Source organism: Enhydra lutris, unplaced genomic scaffold, assembly GCF_002288905.1.
Source record: "Enhydra lutris kenyoni isolate GAN:26980312 unplaced genomic scaffold, ASM228890v2 scaffoldscaffold9, whole genome shotgun sequence".
NCBI lineage: Eukaryota > Metazoa > Chordata > Mammalia > Carnivora > Mustelidae > Enhydra > Enhydra lutris.
The window spans coordinates 20389984-20412175 of NW_019154093.1; the positions used below are offsets into that span (position 1 = coordinate 20389984).

The window sequence follows — 22192 nt, forward strand, 5'->3', positions numbered from 1 at the left end:
AAAAAAAAAAAAAGACTACTGTATTTAATATACACAAAGTCAAAAATACAGAAGAAAAAAGAGAAAAATAATAATTTTCAAAACCAACTAAAGAGAGCTTGCAGTTGCATAACACTGTGAATACACTAAATACCACTGACCTGTACATATTAATACGGTTAACTACATGTAATGTTAATCTCAATTAAATAAAAGAAAAAAGAATCTTTAAAACCAGATCCAAGAATATGAAGCAGAACTACAAAAGCTACACACACACACACACCCTCCCTCTCAGGCAGATCATATTCAAACTGCTCAAAAATAAACATAAAGAGAAAATCTTGAAGGCAGCCAGAAGAACAAATATTAGAAAATAAATAGACTTCTTTCCAGAAACCACGCACGCTAGAAAATAAGAGAGTAACATTCAACTTTAAAGTGCTGAAGGGGGAAAAAACTGTCAACCCAGAATTCCATACCCACTGAAAGCATCTTTCAAAAATGAAGAAATGAAAACTTTCTCAGAAAAACAAGAAACTGTGAGAATTTATTGCCACCAAACCTACCCTACAAGAAATATTAAAGGAAGTAGCTCAGGCAGAAGGAATATGATACCTGACAAAAATTTAAATCTACTCAAAGAAAGTTAACAAATGTAAGTAAAATAAAATTATTTTCTCCTTACATTTTACTGTTCTAAAAGAAAAGTGACTACCTGAAGTAAAAACTGTCACAACATACTGTGTTTATAGCATTTGCAAAACTAAAATAACATGACAATAACAATATAAAAAACGGGACAGAAGAATTAGAAATACAATGCTATAGGGCCATCAACACTAAACATGGAGCAGTATATTATTATTTAAATGTAGATTCTGATTGTTTAAAGATTATTTTGTACAACCTGGGACAACTACTATAAATAACTTCATGAGAAATATATTAACAAATCAATAGAAGAGATAAAATTAATAAAATATTTCTATAGTCTCAGCATATCTCCACATAAGATATTTACTAATTACAAAGAGGAAAATAGTAACCACAGTGAAGAAACCTAGAAGACATCACCTAAAACAATGTCAAAATTAACATCACCAGTAATAAGACATACTGACATCATGTACCTTCTGGTACACTGAGAAAGGCACAAAATCGTATCTGTGATATTCTTCCCAAGAATACATATATGTTCAGTGTATTATGAGAAAACATCAGAGAAATTCAAACTCGGGAATATGCTACAAAATACCTGATCTGTACCCTCCAAGAGTGTCACAGTCATGAAACAAAGAATAACAAGGAATTGTCAGAGATTGGAGAAGGCTACAGAAACACAAAAAGTAAATGCACTGTGGATTTTAGAATGGATCTTGAATTTTAAAAAGTACATTAGTAAAATAACTAGTGATATTCAAATAAGGTCCATAGATTAGTTAATAATATTGTACCAATAGTATAAAAGTACTATTGTAGTAAGTACTGCACTAAAACTACCAATAGTACTGTGCCAGTTTTACCAATTTTCCCCAACTGCACTGTGGTTATGTAAGATGTCAATGTTAACAGAAGTTTGATAAAGGGTATTAAGAACCCTGAACTATTTTGCAACTCTTCTGTAATTCCTTAACATTTTTAATTAACCTCATGTTCTAATAAACACGTTATTATCAGTCATTGTATGTTTTAAAAATATTCATCCTCTATGTATTAAATCAATTACTAAGAAGAAAATATAAATCCAAATGCAAGCCTAGAATTTATGAAAGTGCTATTAGACTTGCCATATCCCTAAAATACAGACCTCTGCCTATGGAGACTACTGGCCTCTAGAACTATACCTCAATTTTGACATTCAGAAAAAGGTAATAAACTTCCTGGTTTAGAAAAAAAAAAATGCCAACATGTTAACAATAATATAGCAAATATGTTAGGACTACTCAATTATCTTCAAAGATAGCTTCTACACAGTTGCTAACCATAGATTTATTAAAGGTGTAACATAATGCATTTTTTTAGGTATATATATCAATCAATATGTATACTTACCCATAAAGTCTTTCCTTAAACACTCTAATTCAAAGTCATTTTTTATTTTATTTATTTGACACAGAGAAAGAGAGAGAGCACAAGCAGGGCAAGTGGCAGACAGAGAGAGAAGCAGGCTCCCGGCTAAGCTGGATCTCAGCTGGATCCCAGCCACTGGGATCATGACCTGAACCAAAGGCAGACGTTTAATCAACTGAGTCACCCAAGTACCCCTAGATGAAAGTCATTTTAATTCTTTTAACGATATTAGACATTCTCTTTAAAAGTGTGTGTGTATATGCCCACATGTTGGAGTGAAGGGAAGAGGAAAAATGGAGCAAAAGCTAAGTATTAAAAGAATAGTAGTATCACAATAATGGATACAAAGCTTCAGAGACAAGGGTCCCCACTGAGGGAAGAGGCTGCTAGGAAACAGAAAGGATCAGAGTTCAAGTGAGCCTTAAAGGAAGGATATAATCTGATTATCAACAAGGAAAAGAAAAAGCATTAACTCAGCAATAAGAATACTTACGACAAGTTTGAGATTATAGGCTAATTTGGCTGGATGAAGTCATACATGCTCTAGAGTTATGGAAGCTCATTCATAATGAATAGGCAGGGTTAAATGATAGAGGATATGAAAGATGGCCCAAAATCTATTAACAGAGGTATTCAAAGAACAACTCCACTGCTAAGCTTCCTGTAACTAAATTGGATATAGATAAAACATAGTTTACCCTAGAGTACCTTGGTATCTGAAGAACCTCAGAACTATGTTTTTAAGACAGAACAAGTATATGCTGGGGAGAAATCCATGCACAAGAGAGGAAGAAGTATTAGAGGAGTACACCAAAAATATAAAAAAATTACTAAAACATCAAGTTAAACAAAATACAAACCAAACAACACAATCCAAAAATAGGTTATTAAAAGAAAATGAAGTTACTGAGAGTAGATGTTAAGAATTCTTAATGCAAAAAAAATTTTTTAATTAAAAAATTAGTAAGAGAATGAAGAAAGTGACAACCTAGGGAGGTATCAGAAAACATAAATTTTTATGCGAACGTTTTAACTACCTCTTACTTAAAAGTACAGAAGTGTAACTATAATTGTTAAGAAATTATATTATCGTTAAGTAGCAAAATTTTTTAAAAACTGTCAGTATACAGAATTATGAAATAGGAATTTTAGGGGCGCCTGGGTGGTTCAGTCGGTTAAGTGGCTGCCTTCAGCTCAGGTCGTGATTCCAGGGTCCAGGGATTGAGCCCTGCATCAGGCCCTTGCTCAGCGGAGAGCCTGCTTCTCCCTCTCCCTCTGCCTGCAGCTCTGCCTACTTGTGCTATGTCTATCTCTCTGTCAAATAAATAAATAAAATCTTTTAAAAAGGAAAATGGGAATTCTAACTGGCATATTACTTTTTCTTTTCTAAGCACACACTGATTTATGTCTGCTGATCCTCGGAACCAGCAAGAGGAACTGTAAGTCATCACATTTACAGGTGTGCTAACCACGGACTTTGCCGCAATACTTTGTTTAAATCAATTCCAGTGACAGAAATAACTTAGCTGAGTATCATATAGCAAGGCACTTGGGGAAAATACACCCATTTTTAAAAGCAAGCTAACCTGTAGGTTAGCAAGCTTTACAAAATATCAAGATCAAAGGGCATCCAATTGAACTAAATAATTTTAAAAACAAAACCTTTAAAATTTCATTTTCTTTTAATGTTCAAGCTTTAAATAGCATATACTATCTCTTTCAGAATTAGCATGAAGTTTTTAGCTTAGTTTTACTGCAGTGAGCTGACTCCTCATGATTTCAATTAAATAGTTTAACTCTGTGTTCTGAAACACAGGTTAGACAAGTATACTAGAAATCATAAACAAATAAATAAATAAATATTAGCCACAGCTCCAAATTTCATTTAACAATGGACACTATCCACTAACCATCAAATTAGCATACCACTTTATTACTAGGTCTTAAAGTCTCCAAACTTTTACCTACCATCAGTTTTTTTTTTGTTTTGTTTTGTTTAAAGATTTTATTTATTTATTTGACAGACAGAGATCACAAGTAGGTAGAGAGGCAGGCAGAGAGAGAGAGGAAGGGAAGCAGGCTCCCTGCTGAGCAGAGAGCCCGATGCGGGGCTCGATCCCAGGATCCTGGGATCATGAACTGAGCCGAAGGCAGCGGCTTTAACCCACTGAGCCACCCAGGCGCCCCCCTACCATCAGTTTTATAAAAGAGGTATTTGGTTCATGCAATGAAGTAACTCTAGAACTAGTTTATATTTAAAGGAAAAGTAACACAACACAGAGCAAAATCCAATGAAAAAATAAGCAGAAAGTCAAGCTGTAGTCAGGGGTAAAAATGAAGACCTCAAACAGTTCTGTTTTGGTAACGTGAGGTTAAGTAAACTGAGAATTTCATGTTTGTAAAAACTAAGTTTCCTCTGAAAAGTAGAAAACAATGTTTTTTTTCCAGAGATTTTGTTTATTTGTCAGAGAGAGAGGGTATAAGCAGGGGGAGTGGAAGGCAGGGAGAGAAGCTGCTCCCTGCTGGGCAAAGAGCCCTACACAGGATCCCAGGACCCCAGGATCATGACCTGAGCCAAACAAAGGCAGACGCTTTACCAACTGAGCCACCCAGGCATCCAGAGAAAACAATTCTTTCATATCTGCTTAATCACACTTTAAATAGCAGTAGTCATTTTTTTAAAAATTTCATTTATTTACTTGAGAGAGAGAGAGCACACACAAATGAGCAAGGGGAGGGGCGCAGGGACTGGGAGGAGATGCACACCCCATGCTGAGCAGGGAGCTGGATGCTGGGTTTGATCCTAGGACCCTGAGAGCATGACCTGATGCTTAACCACCTGAGCCACCCAGGTGCCCCGAAATAGCAGTAGTCTTTCACTGTACTTAAGTTGTCTGTTAAGATGCAGAACTGATGAAAAACTTCAAAAAGACTAGTTCATGTGAGGGGCTTTCTTTATGATAGCACAACCGGAAATAAACATAAGGGGAAAAAACAGAAACAATTTGTTTGTGAAACATATCGCTTAAAGAGCTACAATAGGAGAAGACCATCTAAATATTACTAGTGAGATAATGAAATCAGCCCAATCATATTCCTTGGGGTATCTGGGTTTTCCTCCCTCTTTTCTCAAACTTCATTATGCCAGATAAGGAATAGTAATAGCAGGAAGAGTCAGAAATCTTAATAGCAAGGACTTTTCAAATATGCAAATGATGGAGATGGAAAATAGACTTAAAAATTTAAGTGTATTGGGGCGCCTGGGTGGCTCAGTGGGTTGGGCCTCTGCCTTCAGCTTGGGTCATGATCTCAGGGTCCTGGGATCGAGCCCCGCATGGGGCTCTCTGCTCAGCAGGGAGCTTGCTTCCTCCTCTCTCTTTGCCTGCCTCTCTGCCTACTTGTGATCTCTCTCTCTCTGTCAAATAAATAAATAAAATCTTTAAAAAAAAAAAATTTAAGTGTACTAATAATAAAACCAATCAGTCAAATAAGCATTTATTAAACAAGTGGTCAGGTGCCAAGGCAAAATTAATAAGAAACATAATCCCTTTCTTCTAGAATCTTGGAATCTACTTGAAAACAATGCATAAACATATTTAAAGTACTAGTATGTAACAAGGGTTCTTTCATTTGATAATATGAAATTAGTTGTGAGTGGTAGAAAGAAAAATAAAGGAGCAAAAAGAAGATAACTAGACTGGGTATGGAAAATCTAGTAACTGTAAACCATGACTTCAAAGTATGGACATTTCTATGGACTGACAGACAAGGGTTCAAAATCACAGTTTTATTCCTTACCAAAGAGAGGCACAAGCATGGACAGTTTACTTAACTTTATAGGGCCTCAATTTCTCATCTATAAAATAAAGCTAATACCTACCTATTCACCTTTCGGAACTGCTGTGAAGATTAAATGAAGTAATACAGGTAAACCACTTGACATGATACCTAGCACAAAGTACACCCTCAATAAAAGGACAATAGACACAGAACGGTAGACGAATTACAAACTGAAAAATTGAAAACTTCTGTAGAACAATGGCCTTACAGTCCCTTAAAAAGAAGAAAAACAAAGAAGGCTATAGCAAAGGAGGGGAAATTGATAAAATGAGATATTCCTTCATAATAACTTCTCTTTTGTCATAGCAAGGATCTGTGTAAATATAAGCCAGTGTCTAATGGCCATTGATGAAGGGCAGCACTCAATGCTTGGCTGCTTTCTGATGACAACAGAGACTCATTATATCACTGGCTAACTAGTTCATTCATAAAACTGCAGGTGTTCATAACACTGTATAAAATAGAAAAGCAGTGCACACTCAAGGAACTCTATAACCACATCCTGAGTAGGGTAGTAGAAGAAATTTTTCTAAGGAATTTTAGGATAATCACTAGGATAAATTCAAAAGTGAAAACTGATAGAATGAAAATATCTCAAGGCACCTCAGTGAATCTTAAAATTAGACAAATTATGTGCATGGTAATTTTCCTTATATTTGACTTTTCAGTATTAATCAATTTATTATAAACTTCTATTAATACAAATCTATCACTGTAGACCAGTAATTCAGTAATGATCCAAAAATAGTGTGATTTGTTTCATTTTTGCCTTAAGCTGAAACACATAGTTAAAGATAAATACAAGCACACTGAATAGAGTCTTTCTTCAGCAAAACAGCTATGTCAGCACAGGCAGAAAACTAGGGCAGAACTAGTGCAAAGTTCAAAAATCATTTCCTAAGAGCACAGAGTACTTAAAATGCAGTAGGACTAGGTTAACATTTACTTTTACTTTATTTCACTTAGCACTGGGTTATCAAATATATGTCAAATATCTTTTCCTTGATTTTCTAGAGCTTACTGGTAATTTTATTTTATTGAAGGAGTTTCATATATACAGACCTATGAAGCAACTGGCATGCATCTTGTCTTGCCATTATCTACATCATAAAGTTGTTAAAAAGATTAAACAAAATGGTATGTGTACAAGTATTTCAAACACTTATGAAATTCTACTAAAACATTTGCTTAAATTACTATTCACAGTTGACTCATTTTTATAGAATCTCAAGAGGAATTAGGACATAAATCACTTCTTCATAAATATTTCATGTATCTAGAGATTTTGACTATAATTTAGTCCAAACAGCTTATTTCATATATAGAAGTTCAGAAGTTCAGAAAGAAGTAACTCAGCCTAGACTATACTCAATAAAATAATGACAAGAGATTTGAAAATCCAGGACCAGAGCTCCTGATTCAAGATGAATGCAACCAATTTTCACTCTAGTTACCTGTCTCACATTTTGATTACTCAAAATTAACACAAACTGTATAGATTTCTATTCTCTACTGGCACAAATTCTTCTATACTGAAAACATGAAAAGGAACACGGGGTCAATTCTGGATCTAGATTAGAATTTATAGTGATCACATAGCCTGCTTGCATGTAAGAAGGCAATCCCTTGGCAAAAGATTCTACTCCATTGGCAATAATGCTTCCTTACATATTCATCTTTCAGTATATAAACTGAAAATACTCATCTGCAAGGAAGGAATCAACTATAACATTAATCCTCTCTTAAATGTAAGTTCAGGACAAGGTGAAAACTCAAAAGACTGAGGTAGATGGAGGAAGCAGAGTACAACTAGTCTTCATTTCAAATAAAAAAACAGCCTGAGATACTTCCCAATAGAATTAAAGTTCATGTTATTTTGCTTTCAGAATTTTAGCATATATAACCCAACCTACAGTTATCCCAAAATAAATACAGTCAACCAGGAAGTATTTAAAACGGGGTTTGGAAGAACTAGTTTACCAATAGCTATATAATGAAAATAAGGTACAGGATCAGGGTAAGTGACTAGTGACTAAAATTCCTGGAACTCAGCTATATATCTATATAGAAAAATTTTTACTTATGTGTCTAAATCTATAAAATAGCTAAAATATGCACAATCATTATTTCTCAGGAAGTCATTATCATTTCTAAGTATAACATACATGTCTAAGAGACCATATGTCTTATCAATTTTTCAGTATACTTCTCGAAATCATATACCATATACTGTTAATATTTTTAAGCTCCCACTGTATCTAGCATAAATTTGGATACACTGTAAGCACTCAGTACTGACATAATTAGTTTTTTGTTCTGTGGTTTTCTTAAAATCTTCACAATCCCAGATTGTGGTACCTAACTCAAATTCCTCTATACTTCTCTAGCAAAATAAGCACAAAAACAGAGGAGAAGAGGTTGAACTGATGCATACAGGCAATTTAAAATATAGACATCTCCGAGGTTTAAAACTCAAATTATGCAAACTGTTCCATATGGGTCCATAAAATATAGAGCAGTGATAATCATAATTTAGAAAGACAAAATAACAATGCACAGGCAAAATATATAAAACATCATATAAAAAGTTCCATGAACCTAATGAAAAGTTTGAATCATGAGTTATTCAAAATGTTCAAGTTTTGTTTTTTAAAAACAACAAGATAAAGTTAAGTGTCATATAAATAGGAAAATGAGAAAATGTATAGAGCCAGATAGTTACACAGCACAGCAAATTATTATGGTGGATAAAGATGGATTATTTCCAGAAAAAAGCCATTTAGGACACTTATTTCAAAAGAAACCCCAAGTTTAAGGTTGTGAGAGATGGCCTAATGCTTTTGCTTGGGCCCATTAAAGTGTGAATTACATTTCTGCAGAAATTTAACATCAGTGTTTTTAACCTAAGTGCTTTTACAATATTTTCCAAAATCAAGTTAACTCAGAAATAGTTGAAGAGTACTTCTACCATTCAATTATTTAACACTATCTGGAAAAACTGTCCTTTGCAGTATTCTAGATAGACTGGATTAAGAAAATATACAGAACCAACTGACGTTTTACCCTTCAAAGCTAATGAACATGGACCAAGAGAAGAACATTAGGAAAGAATTTATATTACCCCCAAATGGTAATTTTCAGATGAAAGATTTGTAGTCCATTATTCCAAGCGCATGACCTCACTTAACTCCTCTTATCCTCATATTCCTCTTATCAATACCATGCAAGAGTGGCTTAGTAGGATTTTTAATCTACAGCAACAATTTGCATCAGCCTCTTCAAAGGACACCGTAAAAATACACAAACTAAATAAAGTAATGCACTTGCTACTGAAAACAACAACAACTTCAAGACAAGAAATCTGGGACATTATTCTGGGTAAGGTCTTGACACTTCCCACCTCCACACAGAAATCATGTACATATCATCTATATAGCGCTTTAATAAAAATAATTAAAAATATAACACAATGGATTAGGAGGATGATGGCAGAGTAGGAGAGTCCTAGGCTCACCTCGTCCCACAAATACAACTAAGTAACTATCGAATCACCCAAAATACACCAGAAACCGGCCTGAAGACTGGCAAAACAAACTCCACAACTAAAGGAAGAAAAGAGGCCACAAAGTTCAGAGACATAGGTTGGGAAATAAACAGATCATGGCCACTGCAGTGCAGAGAAGGGTGAGAGATCAGACTAATACACGGGAGCACTTGGGAAAATGAAAAGGCCATAGCAACTGGCTTGGAAAGCAACAGGGCCCAAATTTGGGAGTTCTTAAACCCAGCAGAGCTTAAAGCCTGGAGTTTTGAAGGTCAACATCCTTTCATCTGGGAGAGCTGAAAGGACACTGTGGCTGCTCCTAAACAAAAAGCAGGACAAACAACCCAAGGACATACAGCATGGAGATGGCATGCTGAAGAGCACTTGAGGCACATGGTAAACCAGCTATGTGCTCATCCCAGAGCACGTCCTAGAGAGGCAGCATTCACAGAGAGATCCCTCCAAAAACAAAAGATCTGGCAGGTGGCATTTCCCTTCCCCACCCCTCAGCATGAACACAGGGCCACCTGCGGGAAGCAGCACAGTGCTGACACTTGCTACCTAATTTGCTTAAACCAAGCCCTGCCTCCCACATTCCAGAAGAACCACACTTCCCACTCACACTTGCCTCAGTCCAAAGGGGGCAGGCCTCTCCCCAAGAAGATCCACCCAAACCACTACCAACACCATGACTCCAGACCCAGGAGTTCTCCAAGGCCTTGGTTCCAGTGACAGCAATGACAGGTCTTATTTCACAAGCAGACCAGAGCACACCTAGTTAAAACATGCCACATTGAGGCCAAGGACCAAACACTGCTCACACCAGGCAAAGAGACCCTCTGCAGACAACTGACCTAAAGGATACAGTGGTCAGCACAAAACAGTAGAGCACACACAGCACTCATGAAGACACTCCCAGAGGCACCAGGTCCTGGGCAACAGGAGAGATTATGCTGTAGGGTACTAGAGGGCTTCTCCATGAAGCCATTACTCTCGAGGACAGGAGGTATCAACTTTCCTACCACAGAAACAGGCACAGAAACATAGACAAAATGGGAAGACAGAGGAATCTGTTCTAAATTAAAGACTAAGACAAGGCCACAGATGAAGATCTAAGCGAAACATACAAATTACATGACTGATGGAGAATTTAAAGCAATGATCATAAGGATATTCACTGGACTTGAGAAAAAAAGTGGTAGACATCAGTGAGACAATTAACACAAAGATAAGGAATATCAGAGATAAAGGGCTCAGTAAATGAAATGAGAAACACAACTGATGGAATGAACAAGAAGCCGAAAGAGGCAGAGGAACTAATTAAGGACATGGAAGACAAAGTAATGGAAAGTAATCAAGCTGAACAAAAGAAAAAAGAGAATTATGCAAAACAAGAATACACTGAGGGAATTAAGTGACTCCATCAAACATAATAATGATCAGATTGAAGGAGTCCCAGAAGAGGAGAGAAAAAAGGGGACAGAGAATTTATTTGAAGAGAAAATAGCTGAAAACTTTCCTAATCTGGGGAAGGAAACAGATATCCAGATCCAGGAGACACAGAGAACCCCCATCAAAATCAACAAAGGCAGACCCACAAGACATACTGTAATTAAATTGGCAAAATATCCTGATAAAGAAAAATATTAAATGTAAGAAGACAAAAGAAGGCAGTTACATACAAAGGAAACCCCATAAAGCTGTCAGTGGATTTTTCAGCAGAAAATTTCCATGTCAGAAAGGAGTGGCATCATTTACATTTAAAGTGCTGAATGGGAAAAACCTGCAGCCAAGAATACCCCATACAGCAAGGCTATCAATCACAACAGAAACAGAGATAGAGTTTCCCAGACAAACTAAAACTAAAGGAATTTAAGACCACTAAACAAGCCCTGCAAAAAATATTAAAGGGGACTCTGAGTGGAAATGAAAGACAAAGAAAAAAAATGGCAACATGAAAAAGGAAACACAAAAGTAGTGAAAAATAGGTATTTCTGTAAAAAGCCAGTCAAGGAACTCACAATATAAAAGGATGTTAATATATGATACCATAAACCTAAACATGAGGAGGAAAGGAGGAAAGAATGGGTTCAAACTTAAACAACCCTCAATGTAATATAGACTGCTATATGCACAAGATGTTATATACAAACCTAATGGTAACCACAAACCAAAAACTACTAATCCACAAAGAATAAAGAGAAAGAAATCCAAATGTACCACTAAATAAAATAAGTAAACCATGAAAGAAAGGAAGATAAGCAAGGATCAGAGAAAGTCTTCAGACAAGCACAATACCAGTAATAAAAAGGCAATAAATACATTTCTATTGGGGCACCTGGGTGGCTCAGTGGGTTAAAGCCTCTGCCTTCGGCTCAGGTCATGATCCCAGGGTTCTGGGATCGAGCCTCACATCGGGCTCTCTGCTCAGCAGGGAGCCTGCTTCCTCCTCTCTCTGCCTGCTTCTCTGCCTACTTGTGATCTCTGTCTGTCAAATAAATAAGATCTTTAAAAAACACATTTCTATCACTAATTATTTTGAATAAGCTGATTAAACACTCCAATCAAAAGACACAGGAAGACAGAATGGTTTTTAAAAAAACGACCCATCTACAGGTTGCCTACAAGAGACTCACTTCAGATCAAAAGACAGCTGCAGATTTAAAGGGAGAGGACAGAGAAACATTTATCATGTGAAAGGATGTCAAAAGAAAGCCAGAGTAACAATACTTATATCAGACAAAACAGACTTTAAAATGAAGACTATAACAAGGGACAAAGAAGGACACTATATAATAAAAAAGAGAAAAATTCAACAAGATATAACAACTATAAATACTTATGCACCCAACATGGGTGTACCCAAATACATAAGATAGTTAATAACAAACATAAAGGAACTAATCAACAGTAATACAATAACAGTAGGGGATTTTAACAACCCACTTACATCACTGTAAACAGCTTTAAATGACACAGTGGACCAGGGGGGATTTAACAGTTATATTCAGAACACTCAATCTTAAAATAGCAGAATACACATTCTTTTCAACTGCACATGGAACATTCTCCAGAACAGATCATCTATTAGGCCATAAAACAAGCCCCAACAAATTTTAAAAGATTTAGGTCATACCATGCATCTTTTCTGACCACAACACTATGAAACTTGAAGTCAACCACAAGAAAAAAATCTCGAAGGACCACGAATACATGGAGGTTAAATAACATGCTATTAAATAATGAATGGGTCAACCAGGGAATAAAAGAAATTAAAAAGTACATGGAAACATGGGACAATAAAACACAGTGACAAAACATCTGGGGTGCAGCAAAAGTGCTTCTAAGAGGGAAGTTTACAGCAACATAGGCCTACCTCAAGAAGCAAGAAAAAAATCTCAAATAACCAACCTAACCCTACACATAAAGAAGCTAGGAAAAGACCAACAAAGAAAACCTAAAACCGGCAGATGTAAACAAATAATGAAGGTTAAAGCAGAATCAGATGAAGTAGAAACTAAAAAAATCAACAGAACAGATCAATGAGGGGCGCCTGGGTGGCTCAGTGGGTTAAGACTCTGCCTTCAGTTCAGGTAGTGGTCTCAGGGTCCTGGGATCGAGCCCATATCGGGCCCTCCGCTCAGCGAGAAGCCTGCTTCCCCCACCCCGTCTGCCTGCCTCTCTGCCTATGATCTCGTCTGTCAAATAAATAAATAAAATCTTAAAAAAAAAAAAGAACAGATCAATGAAACCAAGAGCTGTTTCTTGGGGGGCGGGGGAAATCAATGAAATGGATAAACCTCTACCCAGACATATGAAGAAAAAAGAAGACGAACCCAAATAAATAAAATCACAAATGAAAGAAAATAACAACAAACACCTGAGAAATACAAACAATTATAAGAGAATATTATGGTATACTACATACCAAGAAACTGGACAACCAAGAAGAAATGGATAAATTCTTAAAACATATAACCTACATAACCTACCAAAATCAAAACAGGAAGAAGTAAAATTTTGAACAGACCAATTACCAGCAATGAAATTGAATCAATAATCATAAAACTCCCAAAAAACAAAAGTCCAGGACCAAATAACTTCACAGGCAAATTCTACCAAACATACATAATACATTTATTTATTTAATTCATTGCCATGAGAACATTAACATTTATTTTTAGGATTACTTTATTTAAATTTTAGTTAACATACAGTGCAATATTGGTTTCAGGAGTATAATTCAATGATTCATTACTTACATACAACACCCAGTGCTTATCACAAGTGCTTTCCTTAATACCCATCACCTATCTAGCCTATCCACTACCCACCTCTCTCCATCAACCCTCAGTTTGTTCTCTATCATTAAGAATCCCTTATGGTTTGTTTCTCTCTTTTTTTTTTTTCTTTTTCTCCTTCCCATATGTTCATCTGTTTCCTTTCTTAAATTCTACATATGAGTGAGATCATATGGTGTTTGTCTTTCTCGGACTTATTTCACTTAGGATAATACACTCTAGCTCCATCCACATTGTTGCAAATGACAAGATTTCAATTTTTTGATGGTAGAATAATATTCCATTATGTGTATATGGGGTGTGTGTGTGTGTGTGTGTGTGTGACCTCCTTTTTATCCATTCATCTATCGAGGGACATCTGGGCTTTCTCCACTGTTTGGCTATTGTTGATAATGCTGCAATAACCACTGGGGTGCATGTACCGCTTTGAATCTGTATGTTGGTATCCTTTGGGTAAATACCTAGCAGTGCAATTGCTGGATCATAGGATAGTTCTATTTTCAACTTCTGAGGAAACCTTCATACTGTATTCCAGAGTGGCTGCACCAGTTCACATTCTCACCAACAGTGCAAGAGGGTTCCCCTTTCTCTGCATCCTTACCAACACCTGCTATTTCTTGTGTTGTTCATTTTAGTCATTCTGACAAGTATGAAGTGGTATCTCATTGTGGTTTTGATTTCTATTTCCCTGACAATGAGTGATGTTGAGCATCTTTTCATATCTATTAGACATCTGGGTATCTTTTTTGAAAAAGCGCCTCCTCATGACTTCTGCTCATTTCTTAACCGGATTATTTGGTTTTTGGGTATTGAGTTTGAAAATTTCTTTATGATTTTGGATACTAACCCTTTATCAGATATGTCATTTGCAAATATCTTCTCCCAGTCCACAGGCTGCTTTTTAGTTCTGTTGACTACTTCCTTCACTGTGCAGAAGCTTTTTATATTGATGCAGTCCCAACTGTTTATTTTTGCTACTCTGAAGAACAGTATGGAGGTTGCTTAAAAAGTTAAAAATAGAATTACCCTACAATCCAACAATGGCACTACTGAGTATTTATCCAACGATTACAAAAACCCTAACTCAAAGGCATACATACACCCCAAGGTTTATAGCAGAATTATTTAAAATAGCCAAATTATGAAAGTGGCCCAAATGCCCACTGATCAACAAATGGATAAAGAAGATGTGGTATATACATATAATGGAATATTATTCGGCCATAAAAAAGAATGAAATCTTGCTATTTACAACTAGCGGAGCTACAGAGTATAGTGCTAAGTGAAATAAATCAGTAAGAAAAAGACAAATACCATATGATTTCACTCATATGTGTGACTTAAACAAAACAAAGGAGCAAAGGGGGAAAAAAAGGAGAAACACACATAAATCAAGAAAGAGACTCTTAACTATAGAGAACAAACTAATGGTCACCTCAGAGGGGAGGTGGGCAGGGGAGATGGGTGAAATATGTGGGGGATTATGGAGTGAACTTGTTATGATGAGCAGCAAGTGATTAATGCAAAAACTTCTTTTAAAAGAATATAAAAACATTTTTTAAAAAAATTGTAGTATGGTAAAAGCATGGATTTGGAGTCAGGTCATACAAACATTTATAAATTTTGACAAGTGCCTGAACATGCCCTATATGAAAAATAAGGAGGCTCTGGCTTAACGAAATAGGCAATCTCAAAAATGTGTATATTTGATAAAGATTTAAATTAATGAAACTATCCTGGAAGGCAATTTAACTATAAATACCAAAAACATACACACACACACAATTTGACACAGAAATACACTTATGAATTGAATTTATTTATTATCTTTTAGGAAAATTAATAGGTTAAGTATGCAAGGAAGAATATCCAAGAATATTCTCTACAGTTGTGTGTATAATAGCAAAATACTGCAAAAATCCTAAGTGTCTAACAGCATAGAACTGATTGGTAAAATTATTATGTTACAACCACCCCTCAGCATACCATGCAAACATTAAATGAACATTATAAAGAATGAGCAGTTAGCCACATTTACTTAGACATTCGTGACAGGTTGTTAATTGAAAAGTGCAGATTACAAAATAGAATTACCTCATTTATATAAAAAAAATTTTAATCACGCAATTAAGAGAAAACACCGTTGCATAATACGCTAGAAAATGTTAATTGTACAAGCAGATAATAGAGGCCTTTTATATTTTAAAAAATATAAAAGTAAAAAAGTTAACAGCGGTAAATCTACACAAAACATACAGACAATTGATAGTTGATTATATCTACATATCTAATTTCAGTTCTATAAGCACACATTTCAAGTTTTGACCTTTGAAAATAACACTTCTTCAAAATTGTAATTTAGACTTTCTTAGGACTTCAAAGGCACTCAGGGACACCTGTGTCATCCCAACACAACCAGTACTGTTCCTGTACTGTTAAAAAAAATTCATGTTTAGCTTGCCTTGCAATTGTATTTACAATTCTGTGAATGTGTAGCGCTGTGCCAGGATTTGAGTTAGTGCCTCCCCCAACTCAAAAAACTAAACCACCTCTATAATAAACTCTCCGAAGATGATTTTTTTTAAATTTTTTTTAAAAAAACACACAACAAAATGTGAGTTAATAGCTTTAGAAAGGAATGATCATCAGTGAGAGCCCCAGAAAGTGAAGGGAAAACATCAAATAGAATTATTCTGACATTTAGACAACTCTGCATTTTCTCTCCTACCAAGCATCTGCACCAAAATATTACAGGAGAAGAGGAACCTTAATTCATAGTAACATAAGAGAACAACTTTAAGAATTGTTCGAATTATCTAAGAATTCATAATAATTTAGTAATTTAATACTAAACTAAACACAAACTTCATATTAAAAACATTCAGAGTTTATTCATTTAGATTAGAGTTATAAATGGGCTATGATATGCTAAATCACCTATGAAGAACATTAAAGACATCGAAGAATTAATAAAATTTGATTACTGATCCAAAATAAAGAAAAAACTTGAAATAACTCAGAGAGAGAAAAACAAATATTGTATGATCTCACTTACATGTGTAATCTAAAAGAAAATGGAATTCATAGAAACAGATTAGATTGTTGATTGCTAGGGATGGGGGACAGTGAGTGAAAGTGATCAAAGAATACAAACCTCAAAGTATAAAAGGAGTAAGTTCTGGCGATGTAATGTATAGCAAGGTAACTATAGTTAACAGTACTACACTGTATACTTGAAAATAGCTAAAAAAAGTAAGTCTTAGAAGTTCTAACCACACACAAAGAAGTGACCATATAAGGGGATAAATGTGTTAACTCACCTTATTGCGGTGATCATTTCAAAATATGCATGTGTATCAAAATCATCACTATACACCTTAAATTTAAACAATGTTATACATCAGTTATATCTCAATAAAGCTGGAAAACAGAACAAAAATAAAAGTACTTACCACTAAGTCCCAATTATTTTGTTCAAGCAATGTAATAGCTTCATCAATGTTTTCAATGCCAGTACATGCCTGGAAGCAAAGTGAGAATTTTAGATACAAGTTTGGGAATGAAGAGGTTAATCTTAAAAAAATAAAAAGCATAAATGTGCTATTTCACTTTTAAAAAGGTGTATGAATAAAGCCACTAAATACCTAACACTTCTGAGCATTTTACAAATATGGTTTCAAAATTGTTAATTATAAAATAAATTTACATTACACTGAAATAAAAGATAATAAATTAAAGCAATAAAAGAAAGCATATCTAAATGTTGAACTTTGGAGCCCAGAATGATCTGGAGATTTCTAATTGCCCAGAACATCTTTTACTAAAAAGTTTCTTTTTTTTTTTTTTTTTTTTAAGATTTTATTTATTTATTTGACAGAGAAAGAGCACAAGTAGGCAGAGCAGCAGGCAGAGGGAGAGGGAGAAGCAGGCTCCCTGCTCAGCAAGGACTTGTTCCACAACCCTGGGATCATCACCTAAGCCAAAAGCAGACACAACCAACTGAGCCACTCAGGCGCCCCTATAAAAAGTTTCAACGTGGCTCCACACTGGGCATGGAGCCTACTTTTTTTTTTTTCTTTCAAGATTTTATTTATTTATTTGACGGAGAGAGATCACAAGCAGGCAGAGAGGCAGGCAGAGAGAGGAGGAGACCAGGCTCCCTGCTGAGCAGAGAGCCCAACTCGGGGCTCAATCCCAGGACCCTGAGATCATGACCTGAGCCAAAGGCAGAGGCTTTAACCCACTGAGCCACCCAGGCGCCCCTGGAGCCTACTTTAAAAAAAAAAAAAAAAAGTTTCTCACAGACAACCATGTAAAAAAAAAGACATGCAATCCATACCTTATATACCTTATACAAAATTTAACTTAAAATAAATAACAGATTTAAAGTAAAACCTAAAACTCTAAGACTTGCAGATCTGTGCCATCTGGTTATGGTGACCACTAGTCATACATGGCTAGTGAGACCCTGAAATATGCCTCAAGTGACTTAAGATGTGCTATGTTAAATACACATGAGGACAGGATTCAGTACAAAAATAAAAATGTAAATACTTATTACTAAATTTTTTGTGGCATCTAGCTGGCTCAATTGGTAGAGCATGCAGCTCTTGATTTCCGGGTTATAAATTCGAGCCCCACACTGGATACAGAGATTACTTAAAAATAAAATCTTTAAATATAATAAAAATAATTTTCTATTCAATGTGTATTGAGACGACCGTTTTGAAAATGTTGGCCTAATTAAAACATAATGTTTAGTGGCACCTGGGTAACTCAGTCATTAAGTGTCAACCTTTGGCTCAAGTCATGATACCAGAGTCCTGGGATTGAGCCCTACGTTGGGCTCCCTTCTCAGCGGGAAGCCTACTTCTCCCTCTCTCACTTTCCCTGCTTGTGTTCCCTCTCTCACTGTGTCTCTGTCAAATAAATAAAAATAAATAAAATCTTTTTTTTAATGTTTAAATTAATTTCACCTGCTTCTCTTTAATTTTTTTAACATGGATACTAAAAACTTTTTAATTACATTTATGACTTTCATTCTATTTTTAATACTGAAAACATAGGAAGGAATCTTCATGAGTTTTAGATACAACAGCAAAAGCAAAACCCAAAAAACTGATAAAATGGACTTCTTTAAAAGTAAGAACTACCGCTCTTTGAAAGACACTGTTAAGAGAATGAAAAGGCAAGCCACAGACTGGGAGAAAATACTACAAAACACATCTAACAAAGGATGAATAACTACAATATAAGAATTCTCAAAACTCAATTAAAATAAATAATAAATAGCAAAAGATTTCAACAGAAACTTCCCCAAAGAAGATACACAAATATACACGAAAAAATGCTCACCAGCATTAGTCAATAAGTAAATGTAAAACAAACACAGAGAGATTCCACTTCTGTACATTAGAGTGCTAAAATCCAAAACACTAACAATATCAAGTGATGGTAAGGATGCAGAAAAAACAGAACTCTCTACACTGACATATGTGTAATGTACAAATGTACCTCAAAATTATATGGCCACTTTACAAAACAGGTTAGCAATTTCTAAGAAAGTTATGACACAGTAATCCCACTTCCTAGGTATTTACTTATCCTAAAGAAATCAACTTACATTCACATGAAATTATAAAATGAAAGTTTACAACAGCTTTATTCATAGTCAGTGAAAATAGAAGACTGCCCAAATGTCCTTCAACTATACATTCATAGAACAGAAAACTATTCAGCAACAAAAATGAACAAATTATTGACAACTCAAAACAATGTGGAGAAATCCTCAAATGCATTATGCTAAGTGAAAGCCAATCTCAAAAGGATACATACTGTGTAATTCCAACTACGTGACATTTTAGAAAAGACAAAATTATAAAAACAAAAAACACTGGGCACCTGGGTGGCTCAGTGGGTTAAGCCGCTGCCTTCGGCTCAGGTCATGATCTTAGGGTCCTGGGATTGAGTCCCCCATCGGGCTCTCTGCTCAGCAGGGAGCCTGCTTCCCTCTCTCTCTCTCTGCCTGCCTCTCTGCCTACTTGTGATCTCTGTCTGTCAAATAAATGAATAAAATCTTTAAAAAAAAAAATTATTACCAGAGGCTTAGGGTAGGAATAACGGTTGACTACAAGCACCAAGAGGGACATTTGGGGAGCAAGGCAGGACAAAATTTGATTCTTTGATACCATAAAAATGCAACAAAGCAAACAAGACATAAAAAAATGCAATGTTTATTTTAAGCCGAATGAAAAAAAAAACAGGGATAACGAAAGGTTCTAAAATACTAATAAAAGCAGCTAAGAAGAATTAAGATAGGGCAGAAGTTGCACAGGTGGAACAGGAGAGAAAAACTATAGGGGGTAACTGTGAGCCTAACAGCAACAAATATCAGAAAGCACCAGTAAAAATACTTCCTCAATGACATCATTCTTTTTTCCCTCAGAAAAACATGTAGGAGGTAGTAGTTCCAAGAGGCTATCCCCTCCATAGAAACACCTAAAAATGGTGTCAGAATCAAATTTCTCAAAACTCTGGAAATTAGTCAAAAGTTTACATCAACCAAACAAATGCTGATACATGAAAAAGGTACTTCAAAACAGGTGAAAGCTTTATGATGTTTTTATTTCCCTTTCCCCACTCCTGGCTCTGTGGCAGTCTTGAATATACTAGCCCACATTTCAACAGCTGAACCTTGGTCGCTGGTTCTAGATGGAGCAGAGCAGACTCTGTTCTCAAAGAATTTGTGTTTGTCTTCTGTGACCTGTGCAGGGCTACCTGCAGGACTGACTCAAGGCTCTCTCCTTTATTTTAACAACTTGAAAATCTCTTAGTACAGAAAAGCAGCTATGCAGAGGGCATTCTTCAGAAAAATTTTTAAGGCAAATGAAAAACTCATTGCCACCTGAGAAAAAATATTCCAGTTAAAGCGAACAACAAGATATGCCAAAAACCTGAAAGAAAAATGGCAAGGGTTTCTTTGGGAAATTAGGACATTAAAAAACACTGGGAATGTAGAAAGCCATACATACGTGCAAGACAAGAAACCTAGCCAGAAAAGACCTGAGAAAACTACTCGCTCATCTCTAGGCTCAGCAGAAACAGGAAGTAAAGACACACTTGTAAACAGCCTAAGTGTTAGAGTGCTACAACACAAAGCCAGTGTGCAAAGACTGAGAAAGGATTTTCTTTCTTCTCTTTTTTTTCTCTTTTCTCTTTTCTTTTTTTACTTAAGATATTCAAGGAAATCTCTTTCCCACTACTAGCAGACCACAGCTAAAGAAGAAAAGATTTCAGAGACTATTATGTACAGAATATCTGTGCCCCACACCCATATACACACCAAAATTCATATGCTGAATCCCTAATCCCCATTGTGATGGTACTTAGAGATGGGGAGGCCTTTGGGAGATAATCAGGTTTAAATGAGGTCATGAAGGTGGGGCCCTCATAATGGGATTAGTGCCCCCTTATAATGGGATTAGTGTAGTTTATAAGAAGAGACACCAGTGGGTGTTTTCTTTCTCTGTGTCTCTGCCTCTCTGCCTCTTTCTCTTTCTCCCTGCCCTGTGAGAACGAAGGGACAAGGGGCCATCTGCAAGTCAGGAAGAGAGTCCTCACCAGAAATCAATCATGCTGGCAACACGATCTCACTTTCACCCTTCAAACTATGAGAATATAAATCTTTTCTATGGTATGTTGTCATGGTAGCCCAAGCAGACTTAAGACAGAGACAGCTCATCACCAAAAATAATTATAAAAATAGTTTAGAAAAGTCAGAAAACAACCCATAGAAAGCTACAGAAAACAACACACAGAAAGCAACAAAAAACAAACCATAGGTGGAGGAGGAAGAATCTGATTTCCAGAGTTACACAATATTTAAAATAATCATTTTTCAAAAAGGAAATTGTAACGATGCTAAGAAATAAGAAAGTATGACCCATTCAAAGAAGAAACTGACAGAAACTGTCTATGAGGAAGAAGAGACATCAGACTTAATGGGCAAACACTCAATCATCATCTTAAATATTCTCAGAGTTCAAAGAATCCATGGACAAAGAGCTAATGGGAACCAAAAAGACAATGTGCAACAAATAGAGACTATTGGTAAAGAGATACAAATTAGTTCAAAAGGAATCAAAGAAAAAAATTCTGGGGCTGAAAAGTACAATAACTGAAATGAAAATTTAACCACAGGGTTTCAATAGCAACTATGAGAAGACAGAAGAAGGATCAGAGAACTTGAGGTAGATTAAATGCAATTATCCAGTCTGAGGAACACAAAGAAAAATGAACAAAGCTGAAGAGATATGTAAGACCCCACCAAACGTACCAATAGAGTCATAATAGGGAGTTCCCGAATGAGAAGAAATAAAGAAGCAGAAAGAATATTTGAAGAAATAATGGCTAAAAACTTAACTACATTTGGTAAAAAAAAAAAAAAAAAAAAAAA

The 22192-nt window shown here is 35.6% G+C and overlaps 1 protein-coding gene across 2 annotated transcripts in view; it reads right to left on the reverse strand.

Moving 5' to 3' along the window:
* The window catches only part of LOC111142863 (Fas associated factor 1), a 468894-nt gene that overhangs the window by 395689 nt on the left and 51013 nt on the right, over positions 1–22192 (reverse strand). For both annotated transcript variants that reach the window (XM_022496233.1, XM_022496232.1), the window contains exon 2: positions 17190–17258. In XM_022496233.1, coding sequence (XP_022351941.1) covers positions 17190–17258 — 69 coding nt within the window. The remainder of the gene's footprint in view (positions 1–17189; positions 17259–22192) is intronic.